The sequence below is a fragment of the Rhamphochromis sp. 'chilingali' genome (assembly GCF_963969265.1).
Source record: "Rhamphochromis sp. 'chilingali' genome assembly, chromosome: 3".
In the NCBI taxonomy this organism is placed as follows: domain Eukaryota; kingdom Metazoa; phylum Chordata; class Actinopteri; order Cichliformes; family Cichlidae; genus Rhamphochromis; species Rhamphochromis sp. 'chilingali'.
The window spans coordinates 12,282,579-12,303,230 of NC_137931.1; the positions used below are offsets into that span (position 1 = coordinate 12,282,579).

The following is a 20,652-nucleotide window of genomic DNA, read 5'->3' on the forward strand; positions in this document are numbered from 1 at the left end:
GAACAATATGGAGTGGGGACAGGCAGCATTTATCAAACCATTAATCGAAGCTGTTGATTTATTGGCCTGTTATCTGTTGATGGCCCTTTTGTGTCTGATTTAAAATGTGTGGACTGCACCATAAATTATTTAGAGAGTCGGGGTCAAAAATTCGTGAACAGGCTAATTAGGACCGCCTGCACACGCGGACGCGCTTGCACAAGACCCAGTGGAGGAGCCTGGATGAGGAATGCGCGTGCTGTGATAGTTCATACCTGGTGTCATAGATGGCGATCAGCTTCTTGTTTCCGTTAACAGCATTCCTGAAAGAAGAAAGTTGATGACATCATTAATTAGAAAATAACAGGAAGACACTGAAAATGAACTTCTTTCCTCCCGTTTGCAGCTTCATGTTTCCCCGAATTTAATTGTGGTTATAAGTTTATTATTCATTATTATTATTATCATCACTGGTGTCTTATGCGTGTTTGAGCCTGTCTGATGTGTTGTGTGACTGTGCTCTGCATAGCCTCGTATTCCACCCAGTATTGCCTGCAGTAACGCAGAGGTCTGAAACAGTGGGATGCCTGCAGGGCAAAATATTGAAAGCCAGTCGATTTCCCCCTGGAGCCCCCTCCAGGATAAAAAACATCTCACAACACCTCCCCCAACCCTTATCTTCCTACCACAGAGAGAGGTGGTGGTGAGTTTGGGGGGGGGGGGGGCTTTTTCGCCATCACTTTCATTCACACTCGTCCAAACGGTCAACACTCCGCGAGCTTGTTCGCACCAGTCGCGGTGCTGAAATCACCCTCCGAGGGTATTCTGGCTGCAGCTCCCGTCCGCAGACTGCACCGCCAGACGGATTCAAGAAAGTAGAGGGAGGTTAAGTTTACCAGCTAATTATCGTCTACGAAACATGGAACTCGGCTACCCTCTTATGGCAATCGTCAGGATGATAACTACTCTGACGTGTTTCTTGCGAGCGCTTGTTTTAGTGGCTCAGGGTTAAACAAGCCGACCGAATGCTGTTTCTCTCACAGTGATTTGCCCCCGGTCTGTGTTGTCATGCGGGTCGCAGACTCTTCACACATATGGACACACAAGTCATTTCACTTCGTTACTCATAGTTACTGTCACGAATAATGACACATTTTATAACTTGGAATGGGTGAACAGTGGAAACAGTGTCAAACATAAGGCCAGGGGGCCAGAATCGGCCAGGCAAAGACTCCAGTCCGGTCAACTGGACAGCTCAAATGTGAAGAAGTGTCTACAGGGAGTGCAGCATTATTAGGCAAGTTGTATTTTTGAGGAATAATTTTATTATTGAACAACAACCATGTTCTCAATGAACCCAAAAAACTCATTAATATCAAAGCTGAATGTTTTTGGAAGTAATTTTTAGTTTGTTTTTAGTTTTAGCTATTTTAGGGGGATATCTGTGTGTGCAGGTGACTATTACTGTGCATAATTATTAGGCAACTTAACAAAAAACAAATATATACCCATTTCAATTATTTATTTTTACCAGTGACACCAATATAACATCTCCACATTCACAAATATACATTTCTGACATTCAAAAACAAAACAAAAACAAATCAGCGACCAATATAGCCACCTTTCTTTGCAAGGACACTCAAAAGCCTGCCATCCATGGATTCTGTCAGTGTTTTGATCTGTTCACCATCAACATTGCGTGCAGCAGCAACCACAGCCTCCCAGACACTGTTCAGAGAGGTGTACTGTTTTCCCAAATCTCACATTTGATGATGGACCACAGGTTCTCAATGGGGTTCAGATCAGGTGAACAAGGTGGCCATGTCATTAGTTTTTCTTCTTTTATACCCTTTCTTGCCAGCCACGCTGTGGAGTACTTGGACGCGTGTGATGGAGCATTGTCCTGCATGAAAATCATGTTTTTCTTGAAGGATGCAGACTTCTTCCTGTACCACTGCTTGAAGAAGGTGTCTTCCAGAAACTGGCAGTAGGACTGGGAGTTGAGCTTGACTCCATCCTCAACCCGAAAAGGCCCCACAAGCTCATCTTTGATGATACCAGCCCAAACCAGTACTCCACCTCCACCTTGCTGCCGTCTGAGTCAGACTGGAGCTCTCTGTCCTTTACCAATCCAGCCACGGGCCCATCCATCTGGCCCATCAAGACTCACTCTCATTTCATCAGTCCATAAAACCTTAGAAAAACCAGTCTTAAGATATTTCTTGGCCCAGTCTTGACGTTTCAGCTTGTGTGTCTTGTTCAGTGGTGGTCGTCTTTCAGCCTTTCTTACCTTGGCCATGTCTCTGAGTATTGCACACCTTGTGCTTTTGGGCACTCCAGTGATGTTGCAGCTCTGAAATATGGCCAAACTGGTGGCAAGTGGCATCTTGGCAGCTGCACGCTTGACTTTTCTCAGTTCATGGGCAGTTATTTGGCGCCTTGGTTTTTCCACACGCTTCTTGCGACCCTGTTGACTATTTTGAATGAAACGCTTGATTGTTCGATGATCACGCTTCAGAAGCTTTGCAATTTTGAGACTGCTGCATCCCTCTGCAAGATATCTCACTGTTTTTGACTTTTCTGAGCCTGTCAAGTCCTTCTTTTGACCCATTTTGCCAAAGGAAAGGACGTTGCCTAATAATTATGCACACCTGATATAGGGTGTTGATGTCATTAGACCACACCCCTTCTCATTACAGAGATGCACATCACCTAATATGCTTAATTGGTAGTAGGCTTTCGAGCCTATACAGCTTGGAGTAAGACAACATGCATGAAGAGGATGATGTGGACAAAATACTCATTTGCCTAATAATTCTGCACTCCCTGTAATGAAAGTTGTACAGTTTACAATTACAGGACAGTATGAGCAATGAAAGCTCTTTCTGTAATTATACACATTTATCATGTTGTTTTACTTGTCCGGCCAACCTAATAAACCAATTATTGATTTTTCAAAACCTGACTTTATTTCAAAACCCAGTAGAACTTTGTCTCTTTTGCTTTATCTATAATAAACAGAATAGCTACAGCAACTATAAATACAAATATGTTGGGATAGCAAGTGAACTAACTATAAGGCACAACTTAAACTGTTAAATAGTCATATAGGTGGATGAAATGAAAGGGTTAAAAGAGTGGACAGTGGAGGTAGCACAAATCCAACCAACAAACAAATTCTTTTTAAATACAGATAATAAAAATCCCCAAAACAATCTCTGCAATAGTAACAAGTTATTAATTAAGCTGTTTTAGTGAAATATTTGTAAGTATTGATAACACACAGCTAGCATAACAAAAATAGGCTAAGAGTCCAAATTGCAGTCTAAAAATACATGTATAAAATTGTTACTATTAGCTAGAAGGATCAGCTGTTAGCTAATGGCTACATATAGTAGTTCAAACAAATAGGCTATTTAGAAAGATTGACTAAACTACTGAAATCAGGCACTTCTCCATAAGAAATAGCAAAAGCTAAAGAGGCCAAATTAAAATCCTGGTTAAAGGATTTCATTAGTGTGCTGCTACTGTGTGACGTTTCAGGTGCAAAAGTCCGTGGAAGTAGTTTGAGCTCCCATATATTGCATGCTTCTTTCACATCCTCATTAATGGATGATGTGGAATTCTGCGCATCCTCCTTCCAGCCCACCAATGGGGAGCACCTATTTGGTAATTATTAGCCTCTGTTGCGGCACTTCATTCTCTCGCACCGGCAGTAGGCGGTACAGGAAAGGGCACAGAGACAAGAAAAATGTGGAGCGAATCCGGTCTCCTCCGAGGTCGGTGGACACCAGCGAAGAGGCACCCAGTGTGATGCTGCTGCTGCAACACCTCTGGAGGCGATGCGGGAAACGCGGCGCAGCAGGCACTAAAGAATAAGCGAGGCGGTCAAGCCTATAGGAGGAGCAGAGCAGACAGACTACTACAACAGCTGCTGATGGGGAAGCGCTGATTGAAGGAGAGAGAGAGAGAGAGAGAGAGAGAGAGAGAGAGAGAGAGAGAGAGAGAGCAGAAAGAAGCTAAAGAGAAGGAGGAGGGGAGAGAGAGCCGACCAGCACGGGAATTTAGTGATTGGACCCGCGATCTTCCAGTTTCGCCGACTGGAGACCCCAAAGCCTCCTGTCGCTGTTTGGAAAGAAAGCAACAAAAACCAAACCTTGCTGGTCATGGATCCTCGTGCAGGTTAGCCCCTATTTTTCCTCCCGTTACCTCTCTGTTTTTTCCTTCTGATGAGACAAATAAGTGTGAGTTTCATGGGTTTTTTTCGGTGATGGGGAGAGTGAGGGAAAGGTGGAGAAGAGGGATGGGATAATAGGGGGTGGCCCGTTTATTGTAATAGGCTGGATTGGAACGCAGTGGAAGCTTTTACACAATGGGACTGATACTGCAGGAAACATGCCTCTCTATGAGCCTCTTTTATTTACCAGCCTATGTGGTGTTTTTGAGCATGCCGAGTTGTTTTTTTCTTTCTTTCCTTATTGGAATTTTTACCAAAAAATTAATTAGTTATTCTTGTTTAATATTAAATAGTTGCACCTTGCACCCCCCTCACCCCCCGCCAAATGAACCAGAGATTGTCCCGCTGCTTGATTTAGTGTTTGCTGTAATGCTCTCTGTATGCAGTGAGGTGAAGACTTTTCCCGTGTCTGGCCTTATGGGGAATCCTTGACCTCAGTGTTGTTTCTGTGTTATTTATTGATTCTGTGATGCCCTTTTTATTCTGTTCTTTGTCTCCTTCTGGGTGTGTGTGTGGTAGCTCTCAACAGTAAAGTGACGGCAAGGCTCCTCGTTTCTCTCCTGCTTCTTTGCAGATGTCAAAACAGGTAAAGAGATTTAATAATAATAATAATAATAATAATAATAATAATAATAATAAAGTTTAACAGTTATATATAGCTTTTTTTCCCCAAAAAGTAAATGGATTCATGACACTAAAGGTACTTTTTCTAATTACTCAACACCTTCCAGCATGCTGAGATGTTTCCGGTTGTGCCATTTGTAAATACCAATGTGCAGACCGATAGAATGATACCAACGCATGTATTGGTATCTGATCAATAGTAGTGGGATAGGATCGATACTTTGCTTCTGTTCTCTAAGTTCAGTATCTAACCCACTGAATTGTGTCAAATTAATTACTTTTTGGAAATGGAAAAATATACCTCAACCATCTCTTATTGCGAATTGACTGTCATGTCTAGTTTTTATGATCTATAGAACAGAAGTTTACTGAAAGTGCATCAGGGACAGGCACATTTATGTTCCCGGTCTCCAAAAAACCCGGTTTTAAAATACATGAAAAGCTGAAAAGTGTGTTTTTCTGTGTTAACTCTTTATTTTGGAAAGTAAAAATCACACTGCTCTAGTGGTCATTAAAATGTGTTAGAATTTACAAATTGATTATCTATCTCATAAATCAAGATTTACTAGTATCCCCTACATAAGCTGCTTTTATATGCTAAAAGTATTGCTATTGGTATCGGCTTTGGCAATACTGGCCCTGTATTTACCAAGTAAACAACTATTGAATTCAGAATCAGAACAGAATCTGATGCTAAGTGACTCACTACACTATCGTATGGTAGAAGTTGGTATTAAACCCAAGTACAACTTTTTATCTTTATAACGAAATACATATTTTGAACACAACGCTATAGCAGTTGTTACTTCACATTTTTTCGATATTGTGTTCATTTTGGAAGGTTTTGAACTTTTTTAAAAGGCTAAGTTCAGTTTTGCTTTGCGGTCAAAAGCATTGTGACAGATTTTTACGCCTCTATTTGCAGGTGACTCAAAGCAACTTCGAATTTTTAGATCCCGCTCCCTTTGACTGATTGCATATCCGAGCTGTTCTGTGCTCTAATGCCGCTTAAGCAGGAAGATCTGTCAGCAGTCCACTGTCATCCAAGTCGATCAAACCCCGTTTATGACCTTTTGTGCGTTTCCCTCTCTTCGCCGCTTGCCGTTCTTTGTAAAAAGATCCTCCATGCTGCCTCGCTCCCCCGCTGTATTTAAAGGAAGAACTCATTTGTTTGTATTTGGATCACATGTCAAACCCTTAATTACCTCTACTGGTAGATTTGAGGCAGCGCTTGTGTTCAATAATTAATCGCAACAAGCCTGCCGTTAATGCGGCAAGCCAATTAATCACAACAATTGTGTTGTGTTGTGTTTCTGAGGTCTGCTTCCTTTTGTTTCCTTCCTCTCTCAGTCTCTGCCAGTCATCCCCAGAAGCTGAGAAGGAGGTGGGCACCAACGACAACAGCACAGTCTTCACCAGAATCCTGGATGGGCTCCTGGACGGTTACGACAACAGGCTTCGGCCAGGGCTCGGAGGTTTGCTTCCAGCTATTTTGTGTTTTTCTTTTTTTTTCTTTTTGAAAGGAACATTTAGTAGTCTTAGTACAATAGTGCCACATTTGAACCTCCCACTGTGCTAACCTTCTAACCCTACTTTGGCCAGGGGAAGCCTGGTTTCCTGCTGTGATTTCATGCTCTGATTCATTGGAGAACGCTGGGAGACTGGCAGGTACACGGGGGTTGAAACTGTGCAAGCAGATGTGGAATTTGCTCCCGTGTCAGCCGAGGTGAAGGTGCACGCATGCAGTTGTCAGGTGCTTTTGTTTCCTGTGTTCCCCGCGAATGCATATGGCTGTCTCTTTTTCAAGCAAATCAATCAAGCCATCCTCAACACGGCCTCGATTCTGTGTGCTGAGGTGTTTTTATTCACTTCTCACCCTGGCAACAGGAGATAACCTTGAGAGGCAACAAATTGCCATTCAGAGATGGAGATGCTTGAAATGAAAGCTTTTGATTTTTCCTTTCTGCAGTCGTGCTGTTTCCCGTTGAATTTCTGCAAGCTCCTGACACTGGTCTGGTTAGGCTTGTTGGTCACGTATATACACTACTTGTTCCACGTGAGAAGGAAAGAAGGGCTTTTTTGTATTTTTGTTTTCATGCCACATGCCTGATGTGTCATTGCAAAAGCCCGTCCTCTCTCACATCCTGGTAACGGTTGCTACCTTTGACAAGAGGGCCTATAAATATATATTCAGGCTTTCATTCAACAAGCTACTCTGCACAGAGTGACCAAGCCCAGCTTCCCCTGGTCCACATTGGTATTCAGAGAGTTTTGTGATTTTGGAACAAATGAAAGAAACAAGTTGCCTGTTTTTCCTCAACATCTTTAGAAGGAATCCGCTGACAGAGAAATCATGAATCCAGGTTGCTTTGTGTGGTTCGTGTTGAGTGACCACACTGAAGCCATTGAGAGGGGCATAGGGAGGTGGGTTCAAATGCTGACACTATTGTTAAATATTGATTTAATTGATCCTAACCATTTGCATATATTAACATTAAATCTGAGCATTATTTGCTTCACAATGTTATACCTTTAAGATGTAAAACTAGTGATTTGTATATCCATAGAAAATTATTTTTGTAATCAGGGCATCTAAATGAATTTATGTCCGTTATGATATAGAAACTGGACAGTGGTTGGACAAAATAGTATATATGCTGAATTACACAAGAATAGGAAGAACTGATTTGATCAGTAATTGATTAACCTCATAACATCCACCAAGTCCACCTATATAGGGTTAGGGTTAGGCTGCACTTTAGCCACATTCTGTGCAATCAAATTACACGCATTTATTATAAGATTTTCACTTGGGTGTGCCAAATCTGGGAAATATATCATCTGGTAATGGTAGGCATCAACCTATTGGCAAATAATATGATAACTGCCAATAAGAAATAAATAATAAGCAAAAAGTCACGTGTCATAAACAAGCAGAAAAAGAAAATCATATTAACTAATGGATAATTTGCTGTTGTAAAGATTGTTATCAGCAGTGATGCCATAGACTTCCTGTCTTGTTTGAGTAGTTAATAAATGCTAGAAAGTCCCGCATTAGGAGTTATGAAGAAATAATAATGAGCAGCTCATTAATTATGACGTCCTTCCTGATGGGTTGTTCACTTGTGTCCCTTTTAGTGAAGAGCTGCCTCTTCAGTGTCTCTCTTTAACCTCCAAACCCTGTTTCCATCTGTTCTCTCTCAACAGAGAATGTCACAGAGATCAAGACAAACATTTTTGTCACCAGCTTTGGCCCCGTGTCTGACACGGAGATGGTGAGTTCATCCACAGCAAACACTACAGAGAGAGATTGGCTAAGGTGGACAAACACACATACAAGCGTCTCCAAAGCCCATCCAGGCAACTGTCGGTATTTTTAGATGGAAACATATATTTACATTTTATGAGACGACTACCGCTTTCTGGCTCCTGCTGTTCTCTGGAAGTGAGCTCATGTCCTAGTTGTGTCTTTGAAGATTGGCTCCTTTTGGCTACTTGGACACGAGGCAAAATTCATGTGGGTGATTTAAACTTTTAATGCAGCGTGACTGGCCCGTATGGAGCACAAAGAGTGCCAAAATGAAGTGAATAACTACATCATTAAATAATGAATGAAATGTGTCGTTAACTCATTCAAATGGGAAATCAATCAATCAATAATTTATTAACTGCATAAATAATTTATTGAATACATAAATAATCAAAATATTGATTCACTTTATTTAAGAAAAAGAAAAACATATTTAATTATTTCATGGCTGTAGTGCTGCAGTGCGTCACCAAATAATTGAAACTGTTACTGCAGCTTGTCAGCAGACTGTAACATCTGCTGCTTTTGTTTTCATTCGAAATGCATTCTGGGATACCTAGCTGTTCCGAGTCCATTGCATCAGTCATTATCTGGGATTGATCTGGCTTCGGTTTTGATGAAAAGGTCATTAAACTATTTACTCCGAATAAAGACTACAATTTTTTTCTGTGTATTTAAATATAGAAACTGTGTGATCGAGGCGTGAATGGACTTCACTTTTATGCATCCAAATCGAATGGAAAGCTTGCACGTTCAAAAGCACGTCAGACGAACATTTTAACGGTCACCAGTGGGTTTCACTTTTAAGAACTGGGATGTTTTTAGTTTTGTATGTGCCGTGCCTTTAATATTCTGCACCATTAATATGGGTGAAAGACGTCACAGCGCACAGTGGAGATTGGAGAATCTTTTGAGACATTTACAAGCAAAGAACCATGAGCAGCATAAAAGGGCGCAAGTCGCAGTGAACAGAACAGAACAGAACGGTGTGGCCGTTCTTTTGAGATAAAGTACTGCTTTACCTTTGTAGTCATTTCTGTGTTTCATTTCTTTCTATGTTTACTATTAAAAGTCCCCATTATTAATATTAATGTGAAGGTTAAGGTTGTGCCCATTCCTCTTTTAGTGGCTGTTTAAAGGTGTAGTTTTAACCACTGTTCAAAATCATATTTAGAAGTAATTTACAAGAAATTACTCTATTTATGCTTGTGATTTATTGGTAGATCGGCATTTAGAAATAATGCCAAAGACATGTATAAGAATCAGTGTAACTAGCTGATAGATGGATGATATTAGCCGTACCATGTGCAGGATGGGGACGTCTTTTCTTATTAGTTAGAAATTCCTATTGCATTTCTAATGTTAGCGATTAAGTATGATTTCTTTACAATTCTCAGCTATAACTATACCAAGTTTTAGGCTCTTTTTTTTTTTTTTTTTTTGAAACGATGATTTATTGATTTTGTCAGAACAACACGAACAGCAACAAGTCAGCACAGCCAAGCACAAAAAAAAAAAAAAAAAAAAAAAAAAAAAATAACAAAGCAAATGCAGGTATATGAGTTACCAGTACACACGCCTGGGACAAAATATGTAAAGCGTTTCACATTCGAAGTCAAGGGAAACAATAAATAAAAATAAATAAATAAAAAAAAAAAAAGGGGGGGGAAACACAGACATTAATCAGTGTGTTTAAAAACAAACTGCGAGTCCCCTTTATGTAATAGCACAGTAAGGTCATGAGGTAGGTGATCAAGCAGAGGCTGCCATATGCTACAGAATGCATTACAATTGCCCTTTATGATGGCACTGAGGCGCTCCATCGGCAGCACCCTGAGCAGTTCTCTGTACCACTGTGTAACAGTAGGAGGCCGTCTCTGAATCCATTGAAACAGTACACATCGCCTCGCCAAATGTAAAAGTTTACTTAACAAAAGCATCTGTACAGAAGACAGAGAGAGCCCTTCTATAGATAGACCCAGAACGAACAGCATAGGGTTCAGTGGGATCGTTCGGTGGAAAATAGAGCAAAGCTCTATAGCAATATTCTTCCAAAATCTAGTAATTAAAGGACATTGCCATATGCAGTGGTAATAGGTCCCTACAGCCGTATTGCACTTCACACAAAGAGCAGAAATCTGAGGGTGAATTTTATTTAGGAACTCCGGCGTACGCTGTAGTCTATGTAAGATTCTGTACTGGCTTTCCTTTAGTCTGTTACAGGGAAACAATTTCATGGCAGATCTGAAAGTTTTGGACCATGCTTCCGCACCAACCTGAGCTTCGAGGTCGGTTTCCCACCGAACCCTGGCCTTATCAGTGGTTATAAAGTTCAAAGACAACAATTTCCCATAACAAAGAGAAATAAATTTCTTTTTTGTAGTCATTTCCTCGTTAACTTTGAGAAGAAAGCTTTCAACAGGGTTCAAAACTGGTTGATTGGCTGGAAATTTAAGGGAGTTCACATAATGCCTTACTTGCAGGAATCCAAAGAAGTGTTTCTGTGGTAAATTATACTTAACTTGAACTTGATTAAAGGCCATAAAACTACCCCTTTCGAACAGATCACAAATAAATCTCATACCTTTGGAATACCAATCATCAAATATATTAATGCCAATACCCGGGGGGAAAGCTTTATTCCTAGTTAGAGGCTGCAGTGCACTAGAGAAACCTCTTCTTCCGACGTGGGCAGTAATATCACGCCAAACCTTTAAAGTGGGCATCAAGACGGAATTAGTTCTGACACCAAGAGGGAGGTCCGCCAGGTCAGTGGATAAGAGACTAAGAGGTGAGAGAGGGTCACAGCACCAGGCATCTACCGATGGTTCGCCCCGGTGAAGGAAGGAATGTAACCACCCTGAGATTATTTGTGCATGGCAAGCCCAGTAGTAATATAAAAAGTTAGGCAGTGCCTGACCCCCCTCATCCGTGGGCAGTTGTAAAATCTGTATCTTTAGTCTAGATTTCTTCCCACGCCATATGAATTTAGAAAGACATCCCTCAATCTCTATGAATGTTTTTCTGTTGATCCTGAGAGGCAACATTTGAATGGGGTATAATATTCTGGGTAGCACATTCATCTTGATTAAACTTATTCTACCCGTCCAAGACAGGGGGAGGTCAAACCACCTATTGAGGTCATTCTTGATTGAGGCCACAATCGGCTTGAAGTTCAACTTGTACAACTCCGCTGTGTCCGCGGACACCCTGATACCTAAATATGTGAAACCCGTGGTCGACCACCTAAAAGGGAAATTAGGAGGAGCGTCCCACCTCCCCCCGTCACCCAGTGGCAAAGCTTCAGATTTATCATAATTTATCTTATACCCTGAGAAGAGGCCAAATTGGTTGATGATATGTGTCAGTGCAGGAATAGAAGTTTCTGGCTTAGTGAGAAAGAGCAACACGTCATCTGCATAAAGGGAAATCCCGTATTCAGTATTCGACAAGGTCACCCCACAGATCTCAGGATCAGTTCTTATAGCCTCTGCCAGTGGCTCCAAAGCAAGTGCAAACAACAGGGGAGAGAGGGGGCATCCTTGCCGCGTTCCCCTACCCAGTGGGAAGACATCCGAGACCGAGCCATTAACCAAGACCCTTGCAGCTGGGGCCCCATACAGCAGTTTGACCCACTTGACAAATTCAGATCCCAAACCAAACCTGTCCAAAACATCAAATAGATATTCCCACTCCACCCGATCAAATGCTTTCTCAGCATCCAAAGAGATCGCAAGAGCCCTATAATTGGTGTTCTGAGAGAACTGCGCAACATTTATGAGTCGGTGGACATTGGAGCGGGAGTATCTATTCTTGACGAATCCCGTCTGGTCAGGCTTTATCAGAACCGGCAGAACCTCCTCCAAACGTCTGGATAAAATTTTGGACAGAATCTTACAATCCACACTAAGTAGACTTATAGGTCTGTAGGATGTACACAGATCCGCGGGTTTATCCTTCTTTAAGATCAGGGATATATGGGCAAGGTTTAGGGTGGGTGGAAGCACGCCCCTCTCAAGAGATTCTGTATACATTCCCAACAAAGGACCCGCCACATGTTTGGCCATTTTTTTATAAAACTCTGGCCCAAACCCATCAGGGCCCGGAGCCTTCCCACTCTGTAAGGATTTAATTGCATCCAAGACCTCCTGCACCCTGATAGGGCTGCAAAGATCCAATCGACTTTCCTCTGACAGTATAGGGAGGTTAACAGTGTCAAGAAACAGTTTCCTGGCGTCTACAGTATTTTGACACTCAGGGGAATATAAGTCTTGATAGAACTCTTTCATTATTTTGCTGATAAGTTTAGCCTCAAACTGTAAGACACCTGCCTTATCTTTTAGAGAGGGTATTGCATAAGAGCCCCGTTTCCCTTGGGCAAGTCGGGCGAGCAAGCGTCCAGGTTTGTTGCCTGATTCAAATAATCTATGCTTCGCATAGAATATTGCAGTTTCCGCTTTCTGAGTTAACAGTTGGTCCAGGGCCGATCTAGCTGCATCCAACTTCCGAAGCACAGAAATAGACGAGGATTTCTTAAACTCCCTCTCCAAGTCAGTGATATCGCGTTCAAGCACTAATTGTTTGGCTAAGTTGCTCTTCTTTTTTGCCGAGGTAAAAGAGATAACGGAGCCCCTGAGAAATGCCTTACCCGCCTCCCATAGAGTAGAAGCACTAACCCCCGGTAAGTCATTTGTAGAAAGATAGAGTTCCCACTGATCTTCTAAATACTTTACAAATTTAGGGTCACTAAGGAGAGCTGGGTTTAGCCGCCAATGTCTAGACGAAGGGTCATAATAAGGTGGTGATAGCTCCATTGAAACTGATGAGTGGTCCGAAAGCGCACATGTGCGGATCAAACAGCCCCGAGTTCTGTCAAGGACAGATCCAGAAACAAACATGTAGTCAATCCTGGAAAAGGAAAAATGGGGGCGTGAGAAAAATGTGAAGTCCTTCACATGTGGATTACAAACTCTCCAAGCATCAAAGAGACCAAGATCTGAACAGAGGTCCGTTGTAGCCTTTGCCATTTTTGAAGATGGTTGAGATTTTGGTGGATTATAATCAGTTTCAGGATTCAAGCCACAGTTAAAATCCCCACCAATTATTACGTGGTTCGGACACACAGGGGAGGTTTTTGCCAGAAAATTTGAATAGAACGATCTATCAAAAGTATTTGGTGCATAAACACTTCCCAATAGAATTAATTCCCCATATAGAAGCCCAGTAATCAAAATAAATCGTCCGTCCGTATCCCTTACAATAGTATGTAGCGTGAATGGTAGATTTTTATGGACCAATATTGCGACGCCTCTACTTTTAGAGTTAAAGGAGGAATAATAAATTTGTCCCACCCAATCACGTTTGAGTTTTAGGTGTTCGGAATCTGTGAGGTGAGTCTCTTGCAGTAATGCAATCTGCACTCTATCTTTTTTGAGTAAGGAAATTATCTTGCGCCTCTTAATGACGTGGTTAATTCCCTTGACATTAAGAGTAATAATTTTAGTGTTACTCATTGCAAAAGTAATCTGTCATTGGACAAGAATCGTCAACCCAAGGCAAACAGAAAGAGCCATCATAATAAAAGACATGTGAAAGACTTAACCCATGGCCTGAACCGGCCGTGCTGACATGAACAAAACCATCACAAAAAGATGGCAAAGGAACCTTCACCCACACAACAAATTGCATACAATAACAGAATTAAGATAAACGTCAAGGTATCACGGACTAAAAACAGACAAACAAGAAACAAACAAAAATGAAAATGCCACCCACCGGGTGGTGTCACAAGCCCAGTGCAGCCAAAAGAAGTTTCACTCCACGGGAGAGAAGGAGAGAGAAGACAAGAAAAAGAAAAAAAAAACAAAGCAAAACCCCGCTCCCCAAACCTGAATGGAATCGAGTTACTGTCAGTTGTGAATCAAAATTAGAGACTGAGTAAACAATTAGGCTATTTTCCCCGTTAAACCGTCTCTGCCTCCTCAAACTGCGTTAAACGCTGCGGACTCAGGCGTCCAATGACACGGTCCCAGTTAAGTCCGGCAGTGCCACAGTTTGTACGGGGCAAGCATCTATTAATCCAGCGCATTGATGAAACTTTGTGCATCTTTAGGCGATTCAAACTTGTGCTCATTGCCATTGTAAGTCAGCACAAGCGTCGCTGGATAGCGCATCCTAAAGCGGATGCCCTTGTCGATTAAGGCACGGCAAGAAGCATTAAATCCCCGTCGTTTCTCACGGATCGCGTAGGAGAAATCCTGATGTATGAAGATCCGCTGCCCGTCGTGGTGGAGTTCGGGGGCCGCTTTCACTGCAGCCATAATCCGCTGTTTATCTCCGGAGTTGTGGAGCTTGATGATCACCGGCCTGGGGTGAGAACCCCGCGGGCCGAGGCCCCGGTGTGCGCGGTCAACTTTAATGCGGGCTTTACCCGCGGAGCTGTGTCTCAGCCCGAGTGTGGCAGGCAGCCAAGCCTCAAAAAACTGAGTAGGGCTCTCACCCTCCGCACCTTCTTTCAGGTTAATGATGCGAATATTGTCGCGCCTGCTGCGGTTCTCTAAGTCGTCCAAACCTTTTGCCATAACCTTAATCCTCCCCTCCGCTTCAGCCAGCCTCCCCGCGAGGTCAGTCACCCCATCTTCCATATCTGAGATTCTCTGCTCTGCCTCCGTGACGCGTTTGGAGACGTTTTCCAGCGAGGACGAAATTTTCTCCAGTGTCCCCGACAGTGCAGACAGTTTTTGGTCAATTACCTCACTGATGCTATCGGTCACCTCACGGACGAGAGTTGCGGTGTCCACCGGGGGCGAGGGCTGGTCGCCCATTGCTACTAGCATGTCAGTTTGGCTAGCATTGTTCATCACGACGGCCGTGGTCTTTCGAGATTGTATCTTCGTCTGCTTCGACATTATTTAACTTCCAAAAAGCGTATTTAGGACTGCTGAGTATTCCCAAAGCTCTCAGTCACTAGTTTAGGTAAAAATATAGACAGTAGTGCGCATTACACTGTGATAAGTACAGGTGGGAGCGGGAGCACAGTGAAAGCACGTCTTCTAGCCTACCATATTCACCGGAACCCCCCAGTTTTAGGCTCTTTAATGATGTATTCTTTTATTTCCTTTTGGCACTCTTGTCGGTCCATAGACTTATTCCAACTTGTCTGAAATGAATCATCTCTTTATTAATCCTACGAACTATAAGGCTCTACCTGGATAGTAGAAAGCATTAAATCTCCCCTTTCATTAAATCTCCCGTTACACCCTGCTCCATCCCTGGCACGCTTTTGACACAGCAGTGATCAGACTTGCTACTTTGTCAGAGGAGCATGATTGATTGATTAATTGCGGCAGGAGACCTGAATGTTTCTACAGTCCATAAAAGCTTATATGTGAGCCCGATAACGCCGTTATCATTCAGCGGGCTGGCATGTTGTTTTAGTGTCTTGCTCGTTTGTTTTTCCGAGCTCAAAGCGAGTTGATATTTCACACATGAGCAAACTCAAGATGGATTTAAACGCCGCCAGTTGCACGTGATTACTCACAGCACAGCGCACGGCTATATCTTCTCATATTTTTTTCCTTTTTAATCCCGTTTAATAATGCAAACTGCACCTGTTAACACTGTGATGTTTCTTTTTTTAAATTGTTCCCCACAGGTTTGTAATCAGGGGATAAAGAATGTAACCGTTTTAACAGACATGCATCTGAAACTATTTTTTTTTTAAATTTCCAAAAAAGGACTTTTTGCTTTTCTACAAAATCCAGGGTTAGACTTCCAAGCTAGGTTTGAGGTCATTGGCGACGATGACGTTAATCTCAGGTTGACATCCACCAGGTCACTTGTGATTGGGTTTCGTTTGACTCACATACCAAACAGGCGGATTTCACATGCAGTGTCAAACATGCATGATACTAACCTAACCCAAGACAAGTGGTTTAGTAGCTGGTGGATGTTTTGAGGTTAAGAAGGTTGATTTTATATTTTCTACATGTTTCGTTTGGGCGCTTCTTCACTTAAAACCCAACCAGGATCTTTTTCCCCTTTGCTGTTCGCCTTAGGAGTACACCATAGACGTGTTCTTCCGTCAGAGCTGGAAGGATGAGCGCCTGTGCTTCAAAGGGCCCATGGAGATGCTGCCATTAAACAACCTGCTGGCCAGCAACATCTGGACCCCAGATACTTTCTTTCTTAACGGCAAGAAGTCTATAGCTCACAACATGACCACGCCCAACAAGCTGCTGAGGCTCAAGGATGACGGCACCTTGCTTTACACAATGAGGTATGATGGATTCCCTGTATAACGAGCCGTGACTAAGAACAAATGATCAAAAAACCGTACAGAGCCGTACAGAGGCTCAAGGTTTCTCGGGATTCTGAAGTGAACCTCATAGTTATCTGTCCTTCATCATTTACTGAATACTAGACCAGACAACAGCAGCAAGGCCAATATTACACAATAAAGCTTTGAATGTAGAAAAATTGATATGCGACTCAGCCTGCAGGAGAATACTGACATCCAGTGGACAATGAGAGGTACGATTCCTCATAGAGATCGTTCATACCAGCAGTAAGCCTATTTAAACACTTTTATTCCTTTAATTTTTTTCCCTTTTGCTAATGCTGAGAGTCACAGACCAAATCTCTTTTCAGGGAAATCATTCATTATGAAAAAGCGTCCTTGTTGTGAACTCGTTTTTGGCAGTAATTTACTGGTAAGTTGGAGCCAGAAAGGAAGGAAAAGTAGGCCAACAGAGACCTCCAAAAGGGTGATCGCTATGCGCTAAACCACTAGCAGATATGGATAAACACCAGTGTAGTCTAAGCTTTAAAAATGAGGAAAGAAAGCGTAGTGAAAGCACCCCTACGACAGAGAAATTATCATGTTCCTGTTAGCAGGTCACAGAGTGACCTTTCGACCAGTACATTAAAATAATTCTGTGCTCATTCTCAGAAGTCACTGCAGCTGCAGGTCTTAAACAGAGACTCCATCACGGATGAGAGCACTTCATCTGATAGCAACAACACCCGCAGGGGGAGTAACGCAGCACGGAGGGCAGATTATCTGTATGCAGCCGCCGGTGACATATATACGTTTCCAAAAGAGGACACATTCACACGTAACACACATGAACCAACTCAAGAGCACACACACACTGCGGGTGTGAAGCAGGTTGTAAGATCTAACATGATGCTAACCTTTGACCTCAGAGCTTAATAAGTAAAGGGTTGTGTGACTGGTTCATCTCTGTAAGTGTGAAGTGATGGAAATGTATGGACACGTACATTTATGTTCAAATGGAAAAAAATGTAACTGTGCAAGTGTGTTGTTGAATCTAAAAATGGCATCAGATCCTCTGTCACAGTAGAAAAGAAGCAGCAGTAGGCCTGCTTTTAATCGTGTGATTGTAACTGAACAGTTGTCGTTACCAGCAGTGCTTAACCATGTGCAGGTTTCCATATTATACACACACACACACACACACACACACACACACACACACACACACACACACACACACACACACACACACACACACACACACACACACATACACACACACGAAAACATCAGGATCAGGGTACTTTAAGGTAACAGCTAACTGCAATAGCTAGCTAGCTGGACACCTATCTATCTAGCTCTCTAAAATCAAATCAAATCAAATCACTTTTTATTGTCACATCACATGTGCAGGCACACATCTATCTATCTAGATAGATAGATTGTTCTGGCCTCTATTAACTTTAAATATGTTTTTTGATGGTGGTTGACAAACAGCTTCTACAATAAGTAGATTGCCCTCATTTTCTTGTGGCTCTTTTGTCATTGCATATCAGCAAGCACTTGGAGCCAACAAGGAAAATAAATATATATATAGTCACAGAAACTAGTCAATTGTTTAAGAGCTTTAGTCTCTATTGGAACATTACAAAATCATGAAAATCCTCTTGCTAAACATGCCCAAAATATAAACGGAGGTCAGAGTGTGTACAAGTAGCTCAGGATTCAGATAATTAGATAGCACTCAGTTTCAGACTGTTTGCTTTTGAAGTCATGGCCTGCACCAAGGCCAATTATAACATAAATAATATTGAATATTGTACACAGTATGTGGAGTTATGAGTTATTCACATCTTCTTGCACTCTCAGTGTATTGAACATGTCAGTCCCCATGTATACAGCAGATTAATACACTCAATAAACAGAGGTGCAGACATACTGCCGTTCACATAACTGCACATTATAAGACATTTACACACGCCCCGCATTTTTTCTTCAGCAACATGCATGGGTGTCAATGGAAGCTCATCAGTTTTCTCCTCTAAATGCAATTGCGCACCGCATCATTTGAAAAGCATTACTCAGCGGAGAAGCGGCCGGGTTTACAGAGCAAATTTCAATGCATTTGTCTCCATGGATAATTCTTAAAATGCCACGTCTGTCAGCACACCGCAAACTTAATGCATTATTATCATTATAGCCAGATACCAGATAGGCTGCTACATCAGCTGTATGGAAGCTCTGTATTACTCACGCAGGGAGTGCATTGCACACCATTGTCATTAGGTACAGCTCAGTTGCCATTATCATTTGTGCTGATGTGCTGCTATTGCCTATAGAATCTCTGACTAATCATTTGAACATAACACCACACTCACTAATATGTTATATGAATTGTAATGGCAGGTTCTTATCAAACTGTATTTTTTACGTTTTAACACTTTCAACTGTTCTTCCTTTGTTATTTTTCACACCTTATATTGATTATATAACTATGAAACACTCTCAGAATTATGGGTACAGTGAAAGTCCCTGTCCATCCGTCCACATTGATGTTACCCGCAGGGCTAATTAGTGGACCTCAAAGTATCTATATGTACTTTTCTGATGGCCAGAAAGTAAATATGTGGTCCCAAACTGTAAAATTGAAATATTTCTACCATTTCCTCTGGCGTTTAACATCCACCAGAGTGCTGAGGCACTTAGGGTTATGGCTGAGGTCACACGTTTATGAAGGGGCATAGTTTAAAAATGTAATGATTTTATTGTTTCTACTAAATTGTCACCAGCTGTTTAAAACTGGTCTCTGTCATATATAAAACAGGGCACAAAAAGTACCCCCTGCCAAGGGTATGATGACAGTACCTTAGAGGGTACCCTCCCCAGTGGTTTATGTATAAATAAATCTGACTTACATAATTTTGCCAGTAAATAAACTAGTACTGTGGTACTAGAGTGAGGGACTATATTAAATCTCCAAAAAGTTGATTCTGTTCATCTGGACGTAGCGTTTTGTAGGAGAAACGTTTCGTCACTCATCCAAGTGACTTCTTCAGTCTCAGCTGACTGCAGGTTTCCCCAATCTTATAAACAGTACATTTGCATAATGACTGAAACCAGCCCACTGAAGGAACAATGAGCTGGGAGGTCAGTTCCTTAATCTTAATTCTGCAAATTCTCATGACCATTGATCAACAACCACTGACCAAAACCCACTGATCACAGACCAATGATTAATGGCCATGAGTACCGTTCGGAGACAGTTGGGGAATGGCTGCAATCACAGCATTGTACGATGGCCACTTAAAGCCACGCGTCGCACAGAAGCAGACCAACACATGGCCGCTCACACGGCGATGGGAAATCGAACGTTTCTGGTACGCCTGAGCTTGCAGAAAAGTTGGAGAAGTCGGACAACGTATATTAAAGTATTTCATTAGCTTCTATGGTTAAAATAGTTCAGATAGCCTCTTTCAGTGTCAAATTCTGAGTTTTTACTCCTTCTATCAAGAAAAACTTTTAGCCGAACAAGATTTTTCTGTTCCCAGTACAAAAGCAGACTAGCCCACAAACATCCGACAGTTGCTGGAGAGGTTTCAGGAGAGTTAGCAGGTTCTTCGGGTTACCCCCCCCCCCCCTTGTAGGATATACAAGAAGTTTTCAAAATGTGCCTTTTAGTGTGACAAGACAGTTGGTGTGGCATTGTGCCTTGGTGGTTAATACAGCATAAAGCTCCTGGACTCTCTGGCTCTGTTGTCCGACTTCTCCAACTTTTCTGCAAGCTCAGGCGTACCAGAAACTTTAGATTTCCCATCGCTGTGTGAGCGGCCATGTGTTGGTCTGCTTCTGTGCGACGCGTGGCTTTAAGTTCAACCCCATGCCTGCCTTTAAGGCATGCAGGAGTCAGTCTAATCCGTTATTTAAACTAGATCCGCAATGAGATGCCTGGCTTTTGACTTTTAAAGGCACCGAGTTAGACTCTGTTCTCTTTACAGCCATCCTGGCTAATGGGGCTACATGAATAATTAGAACATGGTATAATAGCCGACAGCCATGTTCTCATTTATTTATCCCAAAGACACTCTTTCCTCTTCCGCGCAGAGAACCCTCGAGCTGTGTCGACACAGTTGGATGGTACTGCACTGATGTGGAAAGCAAACCGAGCCCCCACCCCCACCGCCACGAAACATTCGCCTTCGCTAGGCCCAGAAGTGCAGAAGT

The 20,652-nt window shown here is 42.3% G+C and overlaps 2 protein-coding genes across 2 annotated transcripts in view; one reads left to right on the plus strand and one right to left on the minus strand.

Annotated features, from left to right (window-relative positions):
- LOC308393523 (gamma-aminobutyric acid receptor subunit beta-3-like) overlaps positions 1-20,652 on the minus strand; it is a 99,942-nt gene that overhangs the window by 56,751 nt on the left and 22,539 nt on the right. The window contains exon 2 of the mRNA XM_080877346.1: positions 255-302. Within this exon, the coding sequence (XP_080733472.1) occupies positions 255-302 (48 nt within the window). The remainder of the gene's footprint in view (positions 1-254; positions 303-20,652) is intronic.
- The window catches only part of LOC308393525 (gamma-aminobutyric acid receptor subunit alpha-5-like), a 51,489-nt gene continuing 34,582 nt past the window's right edge, over positions 3,746-20,652 (plus strand). The window contains exons 1-5 of the mRNA XM_080877348.1: positions 3,746-4,164; positions 4,739-4,805; positions 6,194-6,318; positions 8,051-8,118; positions 16,211-16,431. Coding sequence (XP_080733474.1) covers positions 4,149-4,164; positions 4,739-4,805; positions 6,194-6,318; positions 8,051-8,118; positions 16,211-16,431 — 497 coding nt within the window. The 5' untranslated portion in view covers positions 3,746-4,148. The remainder of the gene's footprint in view (positions 4,165-4,738; positions 4,806-6,193; positions 6,319-8,050; positions 8,119-16,210; positions 16,432-20,652) is intronic.